The sequence below is a fragment of the Dreissena polymorpha genome, chromosome 15, assembly GCF_020536995.1.
Source record: "Dreissena polymorpha isolate Duluth1 chromosome 15, UMN_Dpol_1.0, whole genome shotgun sequence".
NCBI lineage: Eukaryota > Metazoa > Mollusca > Bivalvia > Myida > Dreissenidae > Dreissena > Dreissena polymorpha.
This window is the reverse complement of record NC_068369.1, coordinates 60,748,581-60,774,377: the sequence shown is the minus strand read 5'-3', so window position 1 is coordinate 60,774,377 and position 25,797 is coordinate 60,748,581. Positions and strand designations below refer to the sequence as shown.

At 38.9% G+C, this 25,797-nt stretch overlaps 1 protein-coding gene across 2 annotated transcripts in view; it reads left to right on the top strand.

Annotated features, from left to right (window-relative positions):
* LOC127860088 (angiotensin-converting enzyme-like) overlaps positions 1–23,855 on the top strand; it is a 63,723-nt gene extending 39,868 nt beyond the window's left edge. For both annotated transcript variants that reach the window (XM_052397888.1, XM_052397889.1), the window contains exons 28-39: positions 256–417; positions 1,611–1,698; positions 2,342–2,485; positions 8,629–8,820; positions 10,104–10,201; positions 10,646–10,815; positions 11,611–11,735; positions 13,089–13,187; positions 21,021–21,165; positions 21,602–21,700; positions 22,374–22,496; positions 23,465–23,855. In XM_052397888.1, the coding sequence (XP_052253848.1) occupies positions 256–417; positions 1,611–1,698; positions 2,342–2,485; positions 8,629–8,820; positions 10,104–10,201; positions 10,646–10,815; positions 11,611–11,735; positions 13,089–13,187; positions 21,021–21,165; positions 21,602–21,700; positions 22,374–22,496; positions 23,465–23,768 (1,749 nt within the window). In that variant the 3' untranslated portion in view covers positions 23,769–23,855. The remainder of the gene's footprint in view (positions 1–255; positions 418–1,610; positions 1,699–2,341; positions 2,486–8,628; positions 8,821–10,103; positions 10,202–10,645; positions 10,816–11,610; positions 11,736–13,088; positions 13,188–21,020; positions 21,166–21,601; positions 21,701–22,373; positions 22,497–23,464) is intronic.
* The last annotated feature ends 1,942 nt before the right edge of the window (positions 23,856–25,797 follow it).

Here is a 25,797-nt window from a genome sequence, read left to right as displayed (position 1 = left end):
TAGGAGTTTCAATAGAAAACCCATACGTTAATGTTCGGTTACCTCGGTACTCTTTTTTTCATAGTGCCATTTTAATATTATGTATTAACTACTCACCAACCTTGCCACATTGACTATTTGTCATTTCATAAAACGTTGCATTTTTTTTATTAACTAAATTGTACTGAAACAAACGGATGCAATTTTAGGATTCTGAAATGCCATTGACTGCCAATTAATGTTAGATAAAATATAAATCTTAGCTCTTACTTTCAGGACGAGGCGCACGAGGCCGGCGCGCGCTTCAAGAAGGATGTCGCCGAGCGCGTGAGCAAATTCCGGTTTAAGGAGTACAAGGACGAGGCGCTCAAGCGGAGACTCTCAAAGATGGCCGACATCGGACCAAGCGCTTTAAAGAATGAGACTCAACTGAAACAGGTGAGATCTTTCGAAGATGATCTGTGAACGTTAACATACTCGTAGAACGTCTACAGTTGTCAAAACATTTAATTGTACGTAAATGTATATATTGTAGATATAAAGGATATTTACGATCTTATATTACACAAAACAATAGCCGCGTGTTATATAAATACACTTGGAATCATTCATACCGATTAAACAGATAAACGCATAACAACTGATGTTGTCTTTCAAAATCAAAGCGCTGAAGGCACTGAAGTTGTTCGTTATTGCTTAATCTTAGACGCAACTCAGTTTTCAAAATTGTGATATAGCTTTTTATATCGCAAGTTTGAAATGAACACAACCCGTTCAAATTTATAAAGAGTGTGTCTTAAAGCACAGGTCGGGATGTGTGTGCACTGTTTACCCTCATATTTATGTTATATAGATAACTTGGACTAAATAACAACAATATGTCTCTTTTTTCACAATTGGTTGCTGCACTGGCAACCATCTTTAGAATTTTGGTTGCCTGGCTAAAGAATACAAGCCTATAATCATGTACATGGTGTGTTATGTGTATCTAATTCTACTTATACTTTATCTATTTTCTTTTAATTATTGAGCAATAATTTTGCCCACATGACGGACTATTAATGCAGCATTAAGCCTCATGTTCCCTGAAAGCAGCTAATGTGTACAGATTTCAATGATAAACTGGGCATTGTCGTCGCACAAGCTGTTATAAACACTAGACTGGCCAATATGTTGCACAAGCTCTTAAACCTATTGTTTACATACAGGCTGTCTGCTGCAGTGTACCAGAGAAATATAATCAGGCAGTGGTAATCGTTCCTAGCGTAGTGATTTTCAGTTATCGTTCCTAGCGTAGCTTAAGCAGACTGACGCGCAAAACTGCCTCTCTACATTAGTCGTCATCTTACGCTCACAACTAAAAATTGTCTTAGTTTGAGATAATAATGCATCATTTGCAAATTAACCAACAATCTTTGGAACTATTGTTTCGTGTTTGTGTGGGTTATGACTTGTTTGCATTTTTTTCATTTTAATTCTAACAATGCGGGGAATAAAAATCGTGTTTTTTTGTTGTGTCCGTTTGGTCCTGCAACATTCTTTATTTTATATATTTCTGGTAACATGTATTGCTGTGCAAACTATTGTTTACATCGGGCAATAGATGACTCGGTATTTTATTTCTGTTCTAGCTTCTGAGCATTCAGTCCCGCATGGAGGGGATATACAGCACCGCCAAGGTGAACTTGTCCACGGGCAGCAATCTCAATCTGGATCCGGGTATTCACGTATACTTTGTTGTGTCATTCTAATATCAAAGCAAACACTGTAATTTAATGTCATACCAATACATGGATATTCGCCTGATATAGTTTTATCACGTCAACAGGAAGTTGTCATGTGTGAAGGTAGATCCTATTACTCGGAATCATTTTAAAGTAATCATTTTTGTAAAATATGATAAGATTCAACAAACCAAACTCATTGATTTAAATAATAATTTATGCATTTTTTTAAAGAGGCGAAATAAGACTTTTGAAAAATGTTAAAAATAGAGCTTTTTTAAAATTGATGGCCAACTTTAAAATCGATGCAATATTAAAATACGAGTATTACCAACTTAATAAATCAACAAGTTTTATGTTGTAAAATACAGATGAACTGCTTTCCACTAATGTCGTCAGCTAGGTACCGCTTGTCATTGCTTGTTTCGCCCTTTTAAACCAAGGACAAGCTCTAAGTGGCGGACAGCAGTGTTGATCAGACACTACCCATTAGTGGATGGCGTCCAGCTACTGGCGTTCCTCCTTAGCCACAGCCAGCTGGAGCTTAATATACGTTAATATACGTGAATATACGTTTATATACTTTAATATACGTTAATATACGTTGTAGCTAATAGACCTCACATTGTCATATGCAGACCTCGAGGACATCATTGCCTCCTCAACAGACTACGACCTGCTGCTGGACGTCTGGAAGGGCTGGCGTGACGTTACGGGCCGACGTATGAAGACGCTCTACAGCCAGTTTGTTGAGATCAGCAATGAGGCCCATAGAGCTCTAGGTACGGACCAGTTGGCGAGGCATCTGTCAGGCAGTCAGGCATATCTGACGCACACTATTAAAGGACGTTTGACAATTACCAATTAAACACTGATTTTGTATTAATATTTGTTTAAAAACATTATTAATATATACGATCTACTGGAATAAGCGGCATCATCTCTTATATTACATTGTTTGTTTGTGGTACGCAGCTAAGTTTTTTGATGTCTGACAGTGTTGTGACTGGGAAATTCATCTTAATCTGATAATGTTTCTGGTGACACCAACAGAAATTCGATTTAAATAATTCATATGTTGCATAAATGTTTTAGTGTAACTGTTTACTTGATACAGACTGAGACAAGTCATAGCATACACAATACATACCATTGTATAGCGATCAAACATGTAGTACGTATTTAATTCACCTGTACACTTGGTAATGCATAACCGTCACGTATAACGTATAACATATGTTTAAATTATGCACTTATTTCCAAGAGTTTATTTTAAACCATTACCAAACACGTAAACATGGTCTGTCGGACCGTATTTGGTACAAAAACGAATATGGTACAAGTTTGTACCATATTCGGCCGAATATGGTACAACTGTCTAATTGTACCATATACGTATCTGCAGTTTTGGGGTAAAATGCCTGACCGAATATGGTACAAACTTGTACCATATTCGGATGAAAAGTGTACCACATTCGTTCCGAATATGATACACACTCATCATCGTAATCATCATCATCATCATCATCGTTATCTCATCATCATCATCATCATCATCATCATCGTTATCTCATCATCATCATCATCATCATCATCATCATCATCATCATCATCATCACATCAATTATCAACACCCCAATGATCATCATCGTTGTTATCTTTACCAACACCACCATCATCATCACCATCAAAACCAACATCATCATATCCATTATCATGATCGTAATGGTGATCACAAAAGTTTTTTTTGTGATGATAATGACAGCGATGTTTTCGGTCGATAATGAGGATGTTGTGATGATGATGACGACGATGAGAATATCATCATCATCATCGGCCAATAAACATCGCCATCATCATCATCACAAATATTTTGTTATCATCATCATCATTATCATCATCGTCGGCCGATAAACATCGCCGTCATCATCATCTAAAAACTTATCATCATCATTATAACCATCATCATCGTCCGATAAACATCGCTGTCATCATCATCCCAAAACGTTTGTTATCATCATCATCATCATCATTATCATCATCATTATCATCATCATCATCATCATCACCACAATCATCAAACCCCAATCATCATAACCACTGTCATCATCATCACCACCACCATCATCATCACAATTTTTTTACCATCATCATCATCACAAATGTTTTGTCATCATCATCATCACATATTCATTTTACATTTTGTATTTTATAATTTGTTTCATTCAAGAGATTCAACAAACTTGTACTTTTTTCATTTATTGGTATACTGACAGGATTTTTCAAAGTAATATTGAAGAACATAGAACAGCATTTAAATTTTAATCCAACTGTAGCATTTTGACAAGACATAATATACATATATACATTCATTTTAGTAGCAGCCAAAATATCCCAAATGTGCTTCGTAAAAAGTTACCAGTAAATGAGCAAATGACAACAAATTTCCGGTAGAAGAACATAATCATCAATCACAAAAATAACATAACAGGTTTCCAAACACCGATATACATGTATATTTCACCTGTAATGTCTGTACATGACATCTATGATATCATACCAACCGATTCCACTAACACGCAAACGCAGCCATGCGTTTGCCCATTTTGGCCCCTTGATGATTTCTTTTATTGCCGAAATAAGACCGCTGTTTCTGCCCGCTCTTGTTAATAGGAAACGAACGCTAACAGGATTTCTGTTACTAGTATCTAGTCCAATATCCGGCCGAATGTAAATTCTAGGTGTTTGCAAACTCATTGACCTTATTAAATCTCTAAAGGGTTTGCCGACCTTCGCCAATACAAACTGGATTGACGGGTTTGATTGTATGCAGAACTTAAAAATTTCAACTTGAATGCGAAGTGGTAACATCAGAAATGGAAAAGTCGTTCGCTTCTGTGCCCTCCTATTGTTTATCATATCTTGAAGCTCTTTCAGGGCTGAACACACAGAGACGTCACCGTTGTCGCCAGAGTCACCGTTGTCGCCGGAGTCACCGTTGTCGCCAGACGCAGCGTTGTCGCCGGAGTCACCGTTGTCGCCGGAGTCACCGTTGTCGCTGGAGTCACCGTTGTCGCCGGAGTCACCGTTGTCGCAAGAGTCACCGTTGTCGCCAGACGCAGCGTTGTCGCCAGATGCAGTGTTGTCGCCAGACGCAGCGTTGTCGCCGGAGTCACCGTTGTCGCCAGACGCAGCGTTGTCGCCGGAGTCACCGTTGTCGCCGGAGTCACCGTTGTCGCTGGAGTCACCGTTGTCGCCGGAGTCACCGTTGTCGCAAGAGTCACCGTTGTCGCCAGACGCAGCGTTGTCGCCAGATGCAGTGTTGTCGCCAGACGCAGCGGTGTCGCCGGAGTCACCGTTGTCGCCAGAGTCACCGTTGTCGCCAGACGCAGCGTTGTCGCCTGACGCAGCGTTGTCGCCAGACGCAGCGCTGTCGCCAGAGTCACCGTTGTCATACGACTGTTCTAAGCGTGATATTATGTCCTTGTACACGCGTTGATTGATACGGATACTAACGTAATGCATGCCAAATCCTTCTGGGAAATACCCCAATGCAATTGTTCCAACATCACCATCGAACTTTCCATCTGCTGACACAATTGATGAGTGTTCTAGTCCTCGGGTAGAAACTACCAGGCACTGCAAATTATATTCTCTCATAAGTGCAATGAGCGTGAGGTTGTCGCCGTATGTCCCATTCTTAGACATATTCTTAACGTATTCATCAAATGTTTCATCATAGACAAAAGTTTCATAGAAATATCTGTTTTCTACAATGTGATGGACTTACGTAAAGCATCTACGTCTTTGTATATACCAATTTTACCAAGTTGATGCGATATAGCAGCAAATTGACAATTTCCATCCGGATTTGGGTCCATGGCAATATTCACCCCATCCAACAACTGCAGATTTTCATGGTGTGTTAAAACATGATAGTACTTAGTTCTGTGATTTTGTTTCTCTGAGCGGTTCTGTTTTAATGAATGTTTTTTAATTTTTCGTTGTTTCTCTAACGCAACAGTTAGGCTAGTCATGTTTTCGACCCCAACCGATTTGCTTACGAATCCAAGTTCGGGTTTGTTCGGTACTTGAAATGACACGATATAAACACCATTTCGTTTTACTTTTTCTACCTTGCCTTCGATAACATATCTTTTGGTTGGCACCCTGGATTTTCGAAAGGGATAGCGAATTAATACTGTCTCTCCTACTTTGTACTTGCTTGGGGAAGTTGCGTTTTTCAACAGCGACCTGTAAGCCTTTTTATTTGCTCGCCGTATGGTTTTCTTTATTTCACGAGAACTATGACGTTCTTTGGTAAAAACATGACTTCTTCCGTAGTAGGCTTCAAAGGGCGTGAGACCCCCAAGAACTCGTTTGAAACTTGTGTTTATGGCATAGGCTAAATCTTGAAGCCCTTCGACCCAGTTAAATCCACGTTTACTTTTTGTTGCAAATAGAATCTTGGCCTTTATAACACTGTTTGACCTTTCACACTTGCTCTGTGATTGAGGATGATACGGCCTACTATTGATCATTTTGATGTTGTACTTGTTCAACACAAGTTTCATACTAGGGCCTTTAAATTCCAGTCCGTTGTCACATTGGATGATGTCAGGGGCAAGGTTAACCATCAACACGTCCTCTAATGCCTTTGCAACTTCACGCGAACTCTTCGTTTTCAGGGGTTTTGGCATAACGTACCTAGAATAAACGTCCACGACTTGTAGAATATAACTGTATGTGGACCCCTTGTAGCTAACACTTTGATTTTTCATGTTAATTATGTCAATCTGCCATCTTTTGCCTGGTTCCTCTTCTGTAATTGTCTTTGGCTTTGGCTTGTTTGTAAATCTCGGATACTTCTCATGGTAATACTTGCTATTGTACAGTATTTCAAGGATAGCTTGTTCCGAGAACCCCGTGTAATTTACTTTCAGTTTGTTGTAAATAACCCTTGCTCCACATCCTTTGTTTTCCATGAACATCTTCTCAACAAATCTAGGAAGATCTTCTTTCACAAGGACTTGCTTTCCGCCACACAATAAAGAACCCCGGTCACCAAGCTCGAAGTCCTTACGTTTTCTAATCATGGCCAAACAATTATTCTCTTCAGGTGTCCGTTTCTTCACAGGGACATCGAACGATCCGTTTAAACATCTGACAATAATGTCGTACTTCGACCTGGGCAAGCACCCTAATTGCTTCCTTTTTCTCCTAATTGCTTCCTTCATCTGAAATAATATAATAAGTTATTATACATTTATACTTCATTAGTTAATAGAGCTTGTATTGAACACCGCGTGTCGAAAACGAATGTCTCACGACATGAGCTGAGCTAAAATCACTCGTCTGATAGCTCCGCTAAAATTTACAATCCGAACTTCCGGGCAATATGCGCAATGAAAGTAGCAAGTACTTCATGTAAAGTTTCATTGAAATCCAACCGAATTCAAATTCAGGGGAAAAATAGCGGGCAAACTTATGGCGGTCAACGGACAAACGGTCTGTAGAAACCAATGCTACGTGGATGGAAGGGATATAAAGAAGGGGCCCTGGGGGCCTAGGTCGCTCACCAGAAGTCACGACTAGGCAGGGTTCGAAGGTCAAAGACCTATAAACTCCATAAAATTTAAAATGTTCAAATCTACAGATTACAGGAGCTCGATCTGATTTTGGTGGAAAATACACTTTCGAAAAAATGACTGTAGCTTAAATATTTTAGCAGTTTAGGAGTTACGCACCCGGAAGGAATGCCACGGACAATTGGATAGACGGACGGACAACTGCAAATGCACTCTGAGGGGGGGGGGCATAAAACATAAAAATCAATGCATGTTAAAACATCAATGCATATTAAGACAACTGAAAATTAAAATTATGTACAGTACTTACTGTCAAGAATTCTTTTGAAGTTTGAAGAAAGTTTGGATTTCAATTCTTTCTAGTCGAAAATCACAACTTTTCTTGCCGACCGCCAAGTCAAATATGGTTACTGACTTCTGAGTAAGACTCGTGTGCAAAATTCCCGCCTTTTTAAAGCGGCACGTTATCAAAGAAAAAATCGGAAACTTCAAAGCTTTGTCGGCTTCTCAGCAATATGACGTCGGAACGACAAATCAACTTTACAAAGTAATGTTTAGGAATACAGTCACACCTGTCTAAAGCAGCCAGTCAAACATCCTTATTTTTGGAGAGATATATTCATTTAAAAGAGCTCAAAATCTCTTAAATCGGATTTTGGTGAAAATACACTTTCGAAAAAAAAAGTTTTTAAAAATTTGAAAATTGCTATTAATGATCTCCACGAAAGTATCTGGCCCGCCCGGGAATCGAACCCAGGCCGCCTGCGTGCCAATCTGACGCGCAACCGACTGAGCTAGCCGGCGAAACAGTTACACAACCAGCAAAATCCATGTAAAGTGTGGTTAGGTTAGCTGTTTCTGTTACTGCTAGTTACGACGACGACGACGACGACGACGATGATGATGATGATGATGATGATGATGATGATGATGATGATGATGATGATGATACTTTTGTCACTTCCAATATTAGGTTAATACAATGTATTTGAGTTTGAAAAAAAGTTTACACATCGGCAGACTATTTCATTTATTAAGAAATACATAATTTATGTACCATATACGTAGGCCATTTTCATTTTTATGAGTTTTTTTGGTATGTACCAAATACGTTTTGGCGAGCATAGAAAAACTTATTCCAACCGAATATGGTACAATGTTTGTACCATATTCGGTCGAAAATTGTACCATCTTCGGTCCGAGTATGGTACATTTGTACCATATTCGGCCGAATATGGTACAAATGTACCATATTCGTTTTTGTACCAAATACGGTCCGACAATTGTCTAAAAATGTCATCAGTATTCATCTATTAATGTCGGCCATTTATTTCAAGGGTACAAGGACACAGGCGACGCCTGGCGGTCGATGTACGAGAGTGACAGCTTCCGGTCTGACCTGGAGCACCTGCTGGAGCAGCTTAAGCCTCTCTACCAGAACCTGCATACGTACGTGCGCCGGAAGTTGGTCGACATCTATGGAGCCGAGCGCTTTCCCGCAAGTGGACATATACCGGCGCATTTACTTGGTAACTGATTGTCAACTTAATCTCTATAGGTATAAAATATGTATCGATGCAGCAATTAATGTGATTGAAAGTCATGTTCATCTTTGTAATCATTTTCGTTATCATCATAGACACCTCCGAAAAAATATAGCCATAATCATTATCACCATAATTATCACCACCTTCACTGCTACTTCTGGCAACAACAACAACTACTACTACTACTTCTACTACTACTACTACTACTACTACTACTACTACTACTACTACTACTACTACTACTACTACTACTACTACTACTACTACTACTACTCTAATGCTACTTACGAAATACGACGTTATTTGTGGATATTCAATAATTTAATGTTTCTTATGCGGGGATATACTCATATTTGATCATTGCATGTAGCATATTATATGTAGATAAACGACAAAGTTAATGTTTCACGTAAAACGTGTGTATTAATTTGAAATTCCTACATATGCTTGATCTTGATCTTTTCAGAAATATGTTGATATCGCTCTTTTCATAACGATATTTTCTGCACTGTTTCACAATGCAGTAAGTATCAATAAATTGTTATTTCTATATTTTTTTTGCTAAAACAAACAAACTTTTAAGGTACGCAGCTTACAGCCGTTCTGGCTTTCTGTATTTTTATGCTTCCCCAAAAATTTTTTTTTGGGGGGGAGCATATAGTCGCCGCTTCGTCTGTCCGTGTGACCGTCCGTGTGTCCGTTGGTCCGTGCACATTTTTTGTCCGGGCTATTTCTCAGCAACTAATGACCGGAATTCAATGAAACTTTATGGGAAGCTTCACTACCAACAGGAGATGTGCATATTATCAGCGGGTTCTGGTCGGATGATTTTTCACAGAGTTATGGATCTTTTAAATTTTCTATATAAAAAATTCTTGTCCCCCCAACTACTGTGCCCTCAAGACGTTTCCTTTTAACTGAATATATAGTGCATATTGTGACAAAAAACAACCTTTTTAGAGCATCACCCGTCTCCGACGGTTTCTTGTTGAACTTTACTGCCAGAGATATCTTAGTGGACGTTTGCTGTTTTCCGACGCATAGACTCCGACATTCCTCGACATCAATCGGAAAATTCAGCAAAATTTACACAAAAAAACGTTTTGCCGGGCCATGAATAGGCAATAAAACACTCCTAAGTTTTAAGATGACTTCATATCTGTAAGCATAGGTAAAGTGTTTTTTTTCGTTGTATGTCGAAAAGTATGCGTTTTTGTGCAAAGTAAGGCTATCATTTTCGAGACTCGGCATGTTTATAATCGCAGGTAATATGTGGGCTCAAGAGTGGAACAACCTGTACACCAAGATGATACCATTCCCCAAAAAACAAAGCGTCGACGTGACAGACACGCTGAAGCAAAAGGTGGGTCATCACGAGAGAAGGCATAAATTTTTAATTTGGTTATTAATAACATGTGGCTTATGCACAAATAAGTTGTATAGAAATAAAGTTCACGCAAAATATTGCGTTTTGGGTCGTGTTTATTAGTTACCACATTTTGATGGTTGCTAATTGCGACAGACACTGTTAAATAAATTGCAAAAAGAATTTAATTTTACAAAATGTATGGTTTTGGTCTACCTTATTGTCATTAAAAAAATACATCTTTATTGTTTTCGTAAATGTGACAAACGTGTCATTCTCACTTATGGGCTTTATTTGAAAATGAGTGAAATAATTGTCATGATTAATAATATAATCATTTAATGAGGCCAAAACAGTTCGGTCACACCTTTTTATAAAAAAAAGTTACCACTATTTACCACTATTAAATGTACTTTAAAACTCGTTTCTTCTTATGTCCAGGGTTACAACGCCACTGGCCTATTCCGGATCGCCGAGGAGTTTTTTAGGTCACTGGGTATGTCCCCCATGCGTCAGGAATTCTGGGACAAGTCTATGATAGTGCGACCCCAGGGACGGGAGGTTGTCTGCCACGGCTCGGCATGGGATTTCTACAATGCCAAGGACTTTAGGTACATGTATAATAAAGCCTCTTTATAAGAAAACGCAATGCATGTGCGTAAAGCGTCGTCCCAAATAAGCCTGTGCTGTCCGCCCAGGCTAATCAGTGAAGACACTTTCCGCTTTTATGGAATATTTTGTGAGAAGGAAGTGTCTCCTAATTGAAAATCCAGTTTAGGCGGAAAGTGTCGCCCATGATAAGCCTTTGTGGACTGGACTGGCTAATCTAAGATGACACTTTACGCACATGCATTAAGCCTGCTTTTCACAGAGCAAGGCTTTATGGGTCCCACCGAGGAAGTTTTTTAATAAACGCACTAAAGCTGGCTACTAACTTTTCAACCCTTCCGCAGCGGTTGGAAGGGTTCCGAGCTTAGCCTTTACCAGATCCTTATAGACCTACAGTTGAATTTTTTTAATATAAATTTATTATGTTCCATTACTGTATGAATATTTGGCAGTTAATACAACGTGTCGTGAAGTAAATATATAAAGGCACAGAACTAATCGAGTACAACATGTTGTAACATATTTCAGATTTGTACAAAAAGTATATAACAGAAAACCCAGTGGTCAATTTGGAAACCCAAGCTGTTTTTGCATTTGTTGACATATTTACACGTTGGAAATGTGATTCATAAGGATAAAATAATACGCTTAATAGTAAAATAATATACGTTGAGAATTGTTTACAGTTTTTTACTGAACTGTTCTAAGCCTCTCACGGTAAGCATGCATCACCAAATATTCCCTATTAACGTCACTGATATGGTCTACATTTTACTTCAAACTCGTCCGGTCTCTAGGATCAAGATGTGCACGGATATTAATATGGAGGATCTGATCACAATCCATCACGAGATGGGCCATATCGAGTATCAGATGGCCTACATGCAGCAGCCCATACCCTTCCGGGACGGCGCCAATCCAGGTAACCATGGCAATCGCGAGTATAAGCGGTAATACATCGGCATTCTCCGGAATGATCCGTAAGATAAATAATTGTTAAGCATGGTCTATGCTCACAGATCACTCGAGTTTACCTGATGAAATTTTTAATTTAACGATATTCTTCCATATCAAACGCGCAGTATTTGAAAAAAATCGTTATTGATTTCCCTGCACTCTTTCCGAATGGTCTTTATAGTCACCCAGAATACTGGAATGCTTTTTATAGGTTTACTTTTCTTAAGTTGAAGTTCATGCTGAATTAATTTCCTTTTATGCAACTATATGTCGATTTTCGCCATACACATAAAAAATTATACTACGCATTAGTGTAGTAACACACACAATACATAGATGTGATGGAGCAAGAGCGTATGGCGTGTCAAACGTTGCAAAATTCAATGTTGCTGTATTTATATAGTATATTTGTGTTAATATGGTCTATTTTATTGTGTTGTATTGTTGTATATATCTGTTGTATAATGCCATATATATGTGTGGTAAAATCCTATATGTGTCTGGCAAAAATGTGTATTGAATAATTTCATATTTACATTTGATATTTTCACACACACATATATATATATATACGCTTACTAACACAATTCCTGAACTCGTTTAATAAAATAAGGTATGATATAACAACTCGTGCCAAATCCTATATATATGTCGAATAGTTCATATATGTATGATATATTTTCGTATACATGTGGTAAAATTCTAATATTTGTCTTGTTTTATGTTTAAAATATGTGTGTGTTCTAAACGTTCATATTTGTTTGCAATATTTCCATAGGTTTGTTTGAAAATGTTGATAAACTAGTATATGTTCTTATCGGATGTGACTCCATATATACATATATACAAATATACCATAGAGATATGGAAACATCGAATTTTCCAACGTTGTACACGCTATAAGAGCGAGCACTCCGGTTAATCTGCATTTAAAGTATTGTATAATTCACCTCCCATTCATTACAGCGTTTGTCTCACTGTGCGAAAATACTAATTAAATGTAACATATATAATCAGATGCACTTTACAATCAAAACTGTGATACAATATATAGACTATTGGCAAGTAAAGACAATAATGTAAAATCCAAAATATCTTGAGGTCTTTAATGTATAAAGCATTTATTTCAAGAAAATTAAAGTATTTTCAATATTAGCTTGGATATATAGTTGGATTAGTGAGTGACACATGTGGCCTGCATTTTGCTATTATACGAGGGAACTTAAGATCTATCGAGAAATGTGTAATTAAAAATCTTTGGAGGGAACGAATGACGATATTTAATTGAAACTTTATAAGTCTCAAACTTTCTTCCCAGGTTTTCATGAGGCTATTGGTGACGTCATGTCTCTATCGGTGCAGACTCCAAAACATCTTCGGCGGATTGGTCTCTTGGCAGATGGACAGGATGATGACGGTAGCATTGCTTTTTACTATAGTTTCTTATTCATTGTATAATAATAATAATATGAGATCATATTATTATATCAACTTTTAGTAATTTGTAATGGTCAGGATTGACATTTTTAATCTTTTATCATATGTAAATATTGAATAAAACACAATGTTTGATGATACAAATTACCAATTTTTCTAATTTCAAAATGGATATCACCTACCGCTCAATTGGTGAATCACCTACCACTCGCTTAGTGATTGTCGGCTCGGGTACTACTTAAATGTACCCCGGGTACCGAACATATATTGAAACGTACCCGGGAATTCTAACGGATATGCTCGATTGGTCATTGTCGGCTCGGGTACTCCTTAAATGTACCCCGTGTACTCTTAAGCATACTCAAATGTACCCCGTGTACGGAACATATACTAACTCGTACCCGGCCAATTAAGACTGTACCCGAATTAAATATACTCAAAATCCGATGTCGTAAAACGCGCTTCGAAAACGATCTATTTTTTTCAGAATATTTACATAAATATTAACTTAATCAGTTAAAAAAAATGCCGGAATATAAGCCGACAACGACCAATTTAGCGTTAGAAATACCGGGTACGTTTCAGTATATTTTCTGTACCCGTCGTACATTAAAGTATAGTTAAGAAGTTAAGAGTACCCGGTGTACATTTAAGTAGTGGCCGAGCCGAAAATGACCAATCGAGCCTAAATTGGTCATTTTCGGCTATATTTTTTTCAAATTAATTAATTTCATATTTATGTCAATATTCTGTAAAAAGTTTCTACATTATAGAAACACTGTAGCGCCGTTAAATGTCGCATCGCCGTTACATGTCGTAGGCTACGAGATTTGTCGCAACGTTGACGTTAAATGTCGCAAGGAACGATAAATGTCGCAAATCCTACTGACGATATATGTCGCAACTTTAACGATAAATGTCGCAAAAATTTCAACTGCCGGTATATGTCGCAACATTAACGATAAATGTCGCACACCTTTGTAAGTCATGTTAAAAACGAAAACTTGAAGTAAAATGACTAAAACTTTAAGGTTAGATTTAGATTACCCGACGAGGTTCTTTGAGCCGACTTCCACCAGAATGGTCAGTTTTTAGTTTGTATGGTCCGAAATGGTCAATTGTGGTCAGTATTTTCCATAATTGTCAGTTGCGGTCAGTATTGTCCGAAATGATCAGTTGTGGTCAATATTGACCCAATCAATTCTGATAATTATTGGCCCGAGTAGCCAGTTGTTGATTTCCCTGTGCTAAATGGACTGCTGTTATCACTTTCCGCCTGAATTGGATTTTTGCTAATAAGAGACTGCCTTGAAATTAAAAATACCATAAAAGCGAAAAGTGATGTTCCTGATTACCCTGTGCTGACTGCACAGGCTAATCTGAGATGACACTTTACCCACATGCATTAAGACCAGTTTTCTCAGAACACGACTCAATTATACCCAGTTTTGTTAGTCAGTTACGGTTAACGGTCCAGATACATCTTCAAGAGCTATGTTGTGAGAGAACAATCTCCACACTTCCTGCCACGCAAGTCAAATTTACACCTCAATGGCGAGCGAAATGACAGAACGAATCCTTTTGAAAACACGGTGCTATTTTATGCCACAATACATTATTTCCTCAATTGCAGCTAACCTATCAATCATAATTGCACATCTTAATAAGGAATAATATTGCATGGTGAAAACAAATAAAAAATATGGATTTATAATGTTTCCGGAGTATTTCAGGTTTCCGTCAATAATTAAGAAATGAGTGTTTTGATTATGATTTGCAGAAATAACTTAATGAAATTGTTGTTATCCGACAATGACTTGCGAGAATGATTTGCGAAGTTGATTAAAGTTTTGGCAGCGTGTTTGCGTTTTTTTTCTTACTTTTGTTAAATCATAAATACTGTTTCCATCAACACTAGGAATATATACTGGAAAAAAACGCTTGGCTGAGTTAAGATTCTGCAAAAATCCTTCTAAAATCTTGTTGATGCTTTATTCATATTTTTTTTTGTTTCTTGCAATGGGTGGTTTAATTATTCTTAAACAGAAGGGTAATATAAAAGCAAATCAAGATATTCAAAAAAAAACAACGTAGGATTAGCTCATTGTTGAACTAAAATAACTTAACTTTAAAATTAATTCGCTAATTATTAGCTAAATATCGAACCTTATGAAATTATTTTTAAACTGGAATACCAATACGTTACAACAATACAAGAAAAGTTAGTGACGCTGTGAGTATGCAAGTTTAGTCTCTGAAAATATCGAAAAATTGCTGTCATCTTTAAAAGTTGTATAACAGGCTAAGGGCAAGTGACGTGTTCCTTAAGTCCACCTTATGCATTATTATTGCAGTAGACACTTCATGGGCTGGTAAATTAACAATGTCGTGAATGGTTTCGACCAGGAAATAGCGTGTCACGGCAATGGAAAGGCTTTAAGTGATTTGGATTTAATAGCGATATCATTATGCACGAGTCAAGGATGGCCAAACTTGTTAGCCTAACCTGAAAATAGAGTTTGTCGATTAGTATTGTTTTTCACTTTAACTGTATATTTATTACTCTATTCATATAGTAAAATGTTAAATTTATTTGCAACCAATAAAAATGCAAATGGCTTATTATCCCCATGCATTTCGAATAAAAAGTGGGGATTATGTGGTTATCTCCGCCGTCTGTCCGTCCGTCCTGACCACTATTTCCTCCTACACTATTAGCACTAGAACCTTGAAACTTGCACATATTGTAGATATAAGCATATGTGCGACGGTGCACTATTTGGAATTTTGATCTGACCCCTGGGTCAAAAGTTATGGGGGTCAGGGTGGGGCCGGGTCAGAGATTTTCCTGCGACCGCGATTCGAAAAAGGCGCATTTCTACTGTGTCCCTTCACATATTGCTTTCATATTGGTATACATGTGTATCTAAACAACACCTTTCGCATTCAATTGTACCCCTGTGACCTTGACCTTTAACTTGAGGTCAGCATTAAGGTTTCGAAATCTGCGACCGCGATTCGAAAAAGGCTCATTACTAATGTGTCCCTTCAGATATTGCTTTCATATTTGGTATGCATGTGAACCTGGACAACACCTTTCCATGCGCATAAAATGTTTGACCCATGTGACCTTGACCTTGAACTTGAGGTCAGCGTTCAGGTTTCGGAATATGCGACCGCGATTCGAAAAAGACTCATACCTACTCCTGCATATATTGCTTTCATATTTGGTACGGATGTGTATCTGGACAACACCTTTTCATGCGCATGAAATGTTTGAACTTGGGGTCCACGTTCAGGTTTCGAAATCTGCGACCGCGATTCAAAAAAAGCTCATAACGTCTGTGTCCCTTCGGATATTGCTTTCATATTTGGTACGCATGTGTATCTGGACAAGACCTTACTATTCGCATAAAACTTTTGACCCCCATGACATTGACCTTGAACTTAGGGTCCGCGTTTAGATTTTGAAATATATTATGTGGTTATCTCCGCCGTCTGCCCGTCCGTCCTGGCCACTATCTCCTCCTACACTATTAGCACTTGATCTTTACTTACACACATGGTAGCTATGAGCATATGTGCGACAATGAACTATTTGGAATTTTGATCTGACCCCTGGGTCAAATGTTATGGGAGTTGGGGTGGGGCCATGTCAGAGATTTTCACTCATTTTTTAGGTCATATTTTACATTAACTTATTAATTTACTTCAAATTGATACTGAACATCTCTTATGACAATACGGTCAATCTTAACTATGCATGTCCCCATTACCAATCCTGGGGCGCCCCTGGGTCAAACATGAGGCGTAGGGATACGCGTCGGTCTGTGCCGCGCCATTTCTAGTTTGATATATATTCATGTGTCAAGATTATACGGTCCGACAAGCGAATGATTTTTATGTTAATTCCCATGTGTACGTATAGCTCTGTCATTGCCTGTCATAACTGCGGTTCAACAAAGAACTAAACGGAATTAAAAAATATTCGACGAAATGCTGTCGAGAAATGTAGGCAGTATACTTTTTACTGATTGGTTGGGGTCTACAATAGAGTATATGAGAAGTTAAGGGATGTCAAATGCCGTTCGTTCTTATAATATAGTTTAGTTTATTGAAACGTGTATCGCGTGCAGCGTATATCCATCTGAAGCATTATTATTGCAGCTGACTCTTTGTTAGATGGTTCATTAACCCTGTCGTCAATGGTTTCATCCAGGATATTGTGTATCACGACAACAGAATCAAACTTATTTTTCCCTTAATCGTACTATAGTGAATATATCCATCGGATTAATGAAGGAAATGATGGTCAAAATTTAGTTGTGCTACTAAGTTCTTTGATTAATACTTCTTGTAACTATTAATAAAGGCTGTCCGAACCAAATACACTTTTGGTTAATGTTTATATATAAAATGTCCCTTATATCCGGCTAATTATTTTTAACGATAACTTTGAAAGTGTGTTACAATGCATGTATACGTATTTAATCAGTCAAAAAATTATATTCATCACAAATTCTAGTTAAATATACAAAACGATAATAATCAAAATATGTCTTTTTAAAAACGGACCTTCATCGCGTCTTAAAAGCAGAATATGTATATTTTTCGATACAAAACCTTTAATTACACAACTAAACATTAATATGATACTGAATTATCGATTAAGAAGCGCGAAACAATGAATGTAAGTAACATAAATCTAAATAGTCAATACTCGGTTATTATATATTTAAGCGCTTACTGGTTCTTTTTCGGTTACACCTCAATAATATTTTCCAAAGTAAAAATTGTCGCTGCTGGTAACTGCTTTTGTTTTAAAGGGATCTTTTCACGGTTTGGTAAATTGACAAAATTGAAAAAAGTTGTTTCAGATTCGCAAATTTTCGTTTTAGTTATGATCTTTGTGAGGTAACAGTATTACTGAACATTTACCATAGTCCAATATAGCCATTATATGTATCTTTTGACAATTCGAAAACCTAAAAATTATAAAGCGTTGCAACGCGAAACGATTGAATAATTTGGAGAGTTCTGTTGTTGTCGTTTAAATTTACGAAACTACGAAGATTGCTTATATAAGGTATAAAATACTTAAACTGTGTACACTCGACGGAATAGCCGAGAGGGCTAATGCGTTTTTACTTCAGACTAACTCCAGGACTCCGGGGGTCACTGGTTCGAGCCCTGGTACCGACCACTTGTTTTTCCTTTTTTAATTTTATTCTTGATTTTTTACTGGAGCTTTTAAGATCCAATGCTAACATTTATCAATATAAAGCATTTAATGACAAACTTCAAAATATGCCAAAATCTGTGAAAAGGCCACTTTAATATCAAATTAAAAATAAAAATCCTTTGATTTAGTGGATAAGTCAAATGCTGTCTTTAATACACTCTGTATACAATTGTATTCGTTTTACATAGATTTCTATATATTTAAACAATTCTATAAAATAAATGGAAACATATCGATAGACACGGACTCATACAATACAGTAAAACTGCTGGGAACTGCAATTGCATTCCTTTTCTGGTTCCATACCTTTTATTTGTTAATAACTGAAAATTACACCTTAACATACTTTCATCATATCTGCCAACGAAACAAGAGATAATCAATTTGTCGACTATTATATGTTAAAAGACCAAACGCATTTGCACCAGTTTTGAATTCATATAACGCGTACATTCGATTAGTTTTTATATTAATTCTAGACCAACAAACGTTCTTAACTAACAACGCTGTCGGTAAAACATTCAATAATGCTTAGCTCGGTAATTTTTGTTCCACACAATATTTAAACAATACTCGTATTACCATTCAATATGCATTTGCTCCAAACTGACAGTAAAAAATGAGATATTTATCAAGGGACATTAATGTATTCTTTTCATATTCGCTCAACGCCAGTCTGTAGGTGTTTTCGATATTAATAATTGCAAAATAACATTACATAAAAATTAACATAAAATATTCAATACAATTTTATCGTTATTTGTGTTGCTGTAATAATGTAACAGTTTTATCACATCTTACAACATTTGGCCAATCTTGATAATTTTTTTGGGTTAACCAACCCTTGGCATTCGATATTAAGGCCCCAAATATGCACATTTTAATATAAAAAAATCTTGGCTGATTTAAGGAGGGGGGGGGGGACGCACGCCGCTTCCGCCCTCCTAAATCCGCCCTTGCCAAGGTTCCAAAATGTTCAGGGGAACACCAAAACGACACATTTGTTTCACAACTGTGAATATTGGAAAATAATCTGGTGAAATTAACATAAATGGATTTTTTTTGTCAATGACAACAGTAATGCATGTGTCGCTGAAGAGAGACTTTTTTCAGCTACTGAACTTATCTTATCGCCGTACAAGAACATTGAACTGACACAGACCCTAGCGCAAGCCTTTCTTCAAATTTAGGTAGGAAAATCGGATAGCATGTTCAGTTAACTGGTTATTACGACCGACACGGAGTCCTTGTCATTTGAGCCTGATTACTGACGTTGGGTGCAAAGCCGTTCACAGATTAAAATGAGCTGTATTCGGCGATAATTTGATTATGGGTTTAGTATCTGATGCATTGCGCAGCTGCACCCGAACAACCACCCGTTTAAGAAGAGAACCCGTAATTCCTGGCAGTTTTCATAGAAAGGCATTTTCCTTTGCCGGCCCCATAATTACCCAAACAGCTGAGCACAGAGGTTGGGACCAGAGGTCCCGGTGTGATCCTGGATCGATGATTCTATCCAAGAATATTCGCCTTCTATCGCTGATTCAAAGATGGCAAAGATGTTAGTCTCCAGCAGAAATACCGAGGCATTCACAGGTTGTTCTACCCAGACAGTTCCTGTCACACTGACCTTATATAACCAAACTTGTCGGAATGGCCTTAAACCCAAAGCAAAAAACTTACGGCCCCCTCGCTTTTCCGATTTCCGACCAATTTAAAACAAGGATTTTGTCATTTTTGACTACAGCTTAACATTTTTGGTCGAAAATGAATAAATATGACCACTTCGGTCGATCTTCACCGCAGCTGACAATTATGGACAATGCTGACCACAACTGACCATTTCGGACAATACTAACTAAAAACTGACCATTCTGGTGGAAGTCGGCCCAAATAAACCTCGTCGGTTAATCTAGATCTAACCTTAAAGTTTTAGTCATTTTTACTTCAACTTTTCATTTTTAACATGACTTACAAAGGTCGCACACATTTATCTTTAATGTCGCGACATATATCGGCAGTTGAAATTTTTGCGACATTTATCGTTAAAGTTGCGACATATATCGTTAGTAGGATTTGCAACATTTATCGTTCCTTGTGACATTTATCGTCAACATTGCGACAAATCTCGTAGCCTGCGACATATAACGGCGATGCGACATTTAACGGCGCTACAAACACTTACTCATAAAAGCAGGTTTTGTTCAAAGAGAATTTTGTTTCGTATACCGTAGAGCGTTAAACGACATCGGATTTTGGGCGGGAATAAAATTTGGGTACAGTCTAAATTGGCCGGGTACGTGTAAATATATTTTCCGTACCCGGGGTAAATTTAAGTATACTTAAGAGAACCCGGTTTACATTCAAGTAGTACCCGAGCCGAAAATGACAAATCGAGCCCAAGTACCGGTATACATACAAAGACATTATTTGATATTTTGCGGAAATCTTGTTTAAACACTGTTAATTAGAATATTCACCATCTCTTACCACAGAACACAGATTGCTTAAGCTAGTCAAAAAAATTGGCATGGCAACATCGTTTTGTTTATGCAAACCTTGGTTACACAGAGACTGAGATCAACTTCCTGTTTATGATGGCGCTTGACAAGATTGCCTTCCTTCCGTTCGGCTACCTCATGGACCAATGGCGCTGGAGCGTCTTCAGCGGAGAGACGCCACCGGAACAATACAATGACAAATGGTGGGATCTCAGGTGGGCTCGGTCGTGGAAACGAAACTTCCTTCACGCATTTTTGCAAACAGACTGCTGCTGGTCATTGTCGTGGCAAAATGGATGATTATGATAACACTCAAGAGTATTGATGTGGTTGATGTGGTTGATGATGATGATGATGATGATGATGATGATGATGATGATGATGATGATGATGATGGTGGTGGTGGTGGTGGTGGTGGTGAGGATGATGATGATGATGATGATGATGATGATGATGATGATGATGATGATGATGATGATGATGATGATGATGATGATGATGATGATGATGATGATGATGGTGATGGTGATGATAATGACGATGGCGATGACGATGATGATGATGATGATGACGATGATGATTATGATGGAGATTATAATTTGATGATTATGATATTAAAGATTGCATCCCTCTTTTTGTTCCCCATTCCAGATGCAAACACCAGGGCATATCTCCCCCTACTGTGAGGAACAGTGAAGACTTTGATCCCGGTGCTAAATTCCACATTCCTGGAAATACCCCATACATCAGGTGACATATGTACCATAACGTGTTTGTTGTCTTTAAATTCAATTAAAATGCATATCATAGATATTTGATCAAAAATATAAAATGATGGCCACATATTTTACAAGTGAGATAAGGCGGTATACCTCATGAATTTTGTTTAGAGCTTCATTATCGGAGGCATAACCTTTCACCATTAGTTGGGACTATATTTATTGAGCCGTTTTGTTTTTGTTCTTAAATGGTGTTTTATTAAAAGGATAGAACTTTGGACATTTATCATTCACTTTAACCGAATTAATGGTATTAAAACCCATCGTATAAAGCATCACGCTCCTATTTAAGGTCCTCGTTAACTTCATATTTATGAAAAAATCCGAATATGTATAAGCCTTCGTTCTGGGAAAACAGGGCTTGATGTATTTCGCACAGGCTTGATGTATTTCGCACAGGCTTGATGTATTTCGCACAGGCTTGATGTAATTCGCACAGGCTTGATGTATTTCGCATAGGCTAATCAGGGACGATACTCTTCGCTTTTTTTCTTTAAATGAGGTCTCTCCTTAAGGAAAGTCCAGTCCAGACGGAAATTGTCGTGCCTGTGCGGACTGCATAGATCAGGGATGTCACTCTGTGCACATGGATGAAGCCCCGTTCTCTCCGAGCGATACTTATATTGTATGTTCACTGTTTGTAGGTACTTTGTTAGCTACGTGATTCAGTTCCAGTTTCACCAGGCGCTGTGCCGAGCCGCCAACCAGACTGGTCCCCTGCACCGCTGTGATATATACCAGTCTAAGGAGGCTGGCCGGAAACTGCTGTGAGTGCTGTGTACGGACGCAGTAACGCTCAATTGGTCATTGTCAGCTCACGTTCTACTTATCCCCGGTTACTGTTACGTATATACTAATGTACCCCGGGTACGGAAAACGCGCTAAAGGCAGCCGGCCATACTCCGAGTTACTTTTTAGTATGTTTTCCGTTAAATTACTCCGTACTCTTCGGTATTAAAACTACAAAGTACCTGTGGTACTTTTAAGTGATACCTGATTGGTCAATGACCAATCGAGCCACACTAACGTACGGACAAATGTCCCGAAGGACAAACACATCATTGGTTGTTAAGATAGGCTTATTTGCTTTTATTAATAGTTCAAATGTTCATGTGCGGGAAGTTTATAACTGCTTATAGGTAACGTACTGACAATGCTCCAGATACGTGTGTGTAATTCGTTACGAAGTAAGACAAACTCTTGTCTTCATTGAACTGACAATATATGTGGGTTATCTCCCTTACATTACTCCTCTCATATATTTGCTGAAGATCACTGCCGATAAACAAATGCGTGCCGAGCAATATCTTCTTCATATTATATTATATATATGAACTCTATGTAAACACTATATATTTAAAATATTAAATGTTCAGTTGCTTTTTTATCGTTGACGACTTCGAAAAAAACTGTCTCGACACGTATTTAGTCCCTCGCTATAATAGCATACTGTAAAATTGTAATTTTAAAATTGTTACTGTAAAACAGAAATATGATATATGCCTTAATTTAATATTTAAAAGAGCAATAGAAAACAATGTATTAATGTTTGCATTATTACGTTCTGCGGAGTTTTGGTTGTAAAATCATGTTGATAATGTATGTTTTAATTCAAAAAATTGTTACACCATGACGATCAGGGACCATGTTGACCTTAGTTCCTTTTGAATAAGCAATATCGTACTATAATCTATCTACCATTTTAATACATGTTCCTTGTCACGTCTCTTTTCAGAGACATGCTAGAACTCGGTTCTTCGCGACCATGGCCGGAAGCAATGACTATATTGACCGGACAGAGCAAAATGGACGTCAGCGCCATTATTGAGTACTTCCGGCCGCTGATCACGTGGCTTGAGAAGCAGAACCAGCACGAACGCTCAGGCTGGTCACCGGCATGTCCCTCGCCGGCGATAAGATTCCCGGTAACAGCTCGCAACGAGAAAATTGGCGGATCTGACGTAAATGCCGGACAAAGAAGCGTTATTTCTGGAATTCTTATAGTTGTGTATGTTCTTTCTTATATTGTAGTTTTCTGATTGTATTGTTTTATGTGGCTTGAGGACCCTTTTTGTAATAATTGTGGGGTTAATTTTTGATATAATAAATATATTTATACTGTTAAATGTGTTTCGTAAAACCGGTGTTTTGTTTCGTCATTCTGTTTTGGATATTCGTTAGTTCTTATGCCATACTGACAATGACTTGTTATTTACACGAATTAAAAGAAAAAAACGATTAAGAGTCGATACAGTTTATTATAGGTCTGAACGTTTAATATAGAAAATCTAATAAATACCAAAGAGCAACTGGCGGAAATATATTTGAGCTGCGTTCTGGGAAAAATGGGCTTAATGCGGACTGCACGGGCTAAACCGCTACGACCATAACGCACATGCACAGAGCTGCACGGGCTAAACTGTGGCGACCATAACGCACATGCACAGAGCTGCACGGGCTAAACTGTGGCGACCATAACGCACATGCACAGGGCTGCACGGGCTAAACTGTGACGACCATAACGCACATGCACAGAGCTGCACGGGCTAAACTGTGGCGACCATAACGCACATGCACAGGGCTGCACGGGCTAAACTGTGACGACCATAACGCATATGCACAGAGCTGCACGGGCTAAACTGTGGCGACCATAACGCATATGCACAGAGCTGCACGGGCTAAACTGTGGCGACCATAACGCACATGCACAGGGCTGCACGGGCTAAACTGTGACGACCATAACGCACATGCACAGAGCTGCACGGGCTAAACTGTGGCGACCATAACGCACATGCACAGAGCTGCAAGGGCTAAACTGTGACGACCATAACGCACATGCACAGAGCTGCACGGGCTAAACTGTGACGACCATAACGCACATGCACAGAGCTGCATGGGCTAAACTGTGGCGACCATAACGCATATGCACAGAGCTGCACGGACTAAACTGTGACGACCATAACGCACATGCACAGAGCTGCACGGGCTAAACTGTGGCGACCATAACGCACATGCACAGAGCTGCACGGACTAAACTGTGACGACCATAACGCACATGCACAGAGCTGCACGGGCTAAACTGTGACGACCATAACGCATATGCACAGAGCTGCACGGGCTAAACTGTGGCGACCATAACGCACATGCACAGAGCTGCAAGGGCTAAACTGTGGCGACCATAGCGCACATGCACAGAGCTGCACGGGCTAAACTGTGGCGACCATAACGCACATGCACAGAGCTGCACGGACTAAACTGTGGCGACCATAACGCACATGCACAGAGCTGCAAGGGCTAAACTGTGACGACCATAACGCACATGCACAGAGCTGCACGGGCTAAACTGTGGCGACCATAACGCACATGCACAGAGCTGCACGGGCTAAACTGTGGCGACCTTAACTCATATGCACAGAGCTGCAAGGGCTAAACTGTGACGACCATAACGCACATGCACAGAGCTGCACGGGCTAAACTGTGACGACCATAACGCATATGCACAGAGCTGCACGGGCTAAACTGTTGCGACCATAACGCAGATGCACAGAGCTGCACGGGCTAAACTGTGGCGACCATAACACATATGCACAGAGCTGCACGGGCTAAACTGTGGCGACCATAACGCACATGCACAGAGCTGCACGGGCTAAACTGTGGCGACCATAACGCACATGCACAGAGCTGCACGGGCTAAACTGTGGCGACCATAACGCACATGCACAGAGCTGCACGGGCTAAACTGTGACGACCATAACGCACATGCACAGAGCTGCATGGGCTAAACTGTGGCGACCAGAACGCACATGCACAGAGCTGCACGGGCTAAACTGTGGCGACCATAACGCACATGCACAGAGCTGCACGGGCTAGACTGTGGCGACCATAACGCACATGCACAGAGCTGCACGGACTAAACTGTGACGACCATAACGCACATGCACAGAGCTGCACGGGCTAAACTGTGTCGACCATAGTGCACATGCACAGAGCTGCACGGGCTAAACTGTGGCGACCATAACGCACATGCACAGAGCTGCACGGGCTAAACTGTGTCGACCATAGTGCACA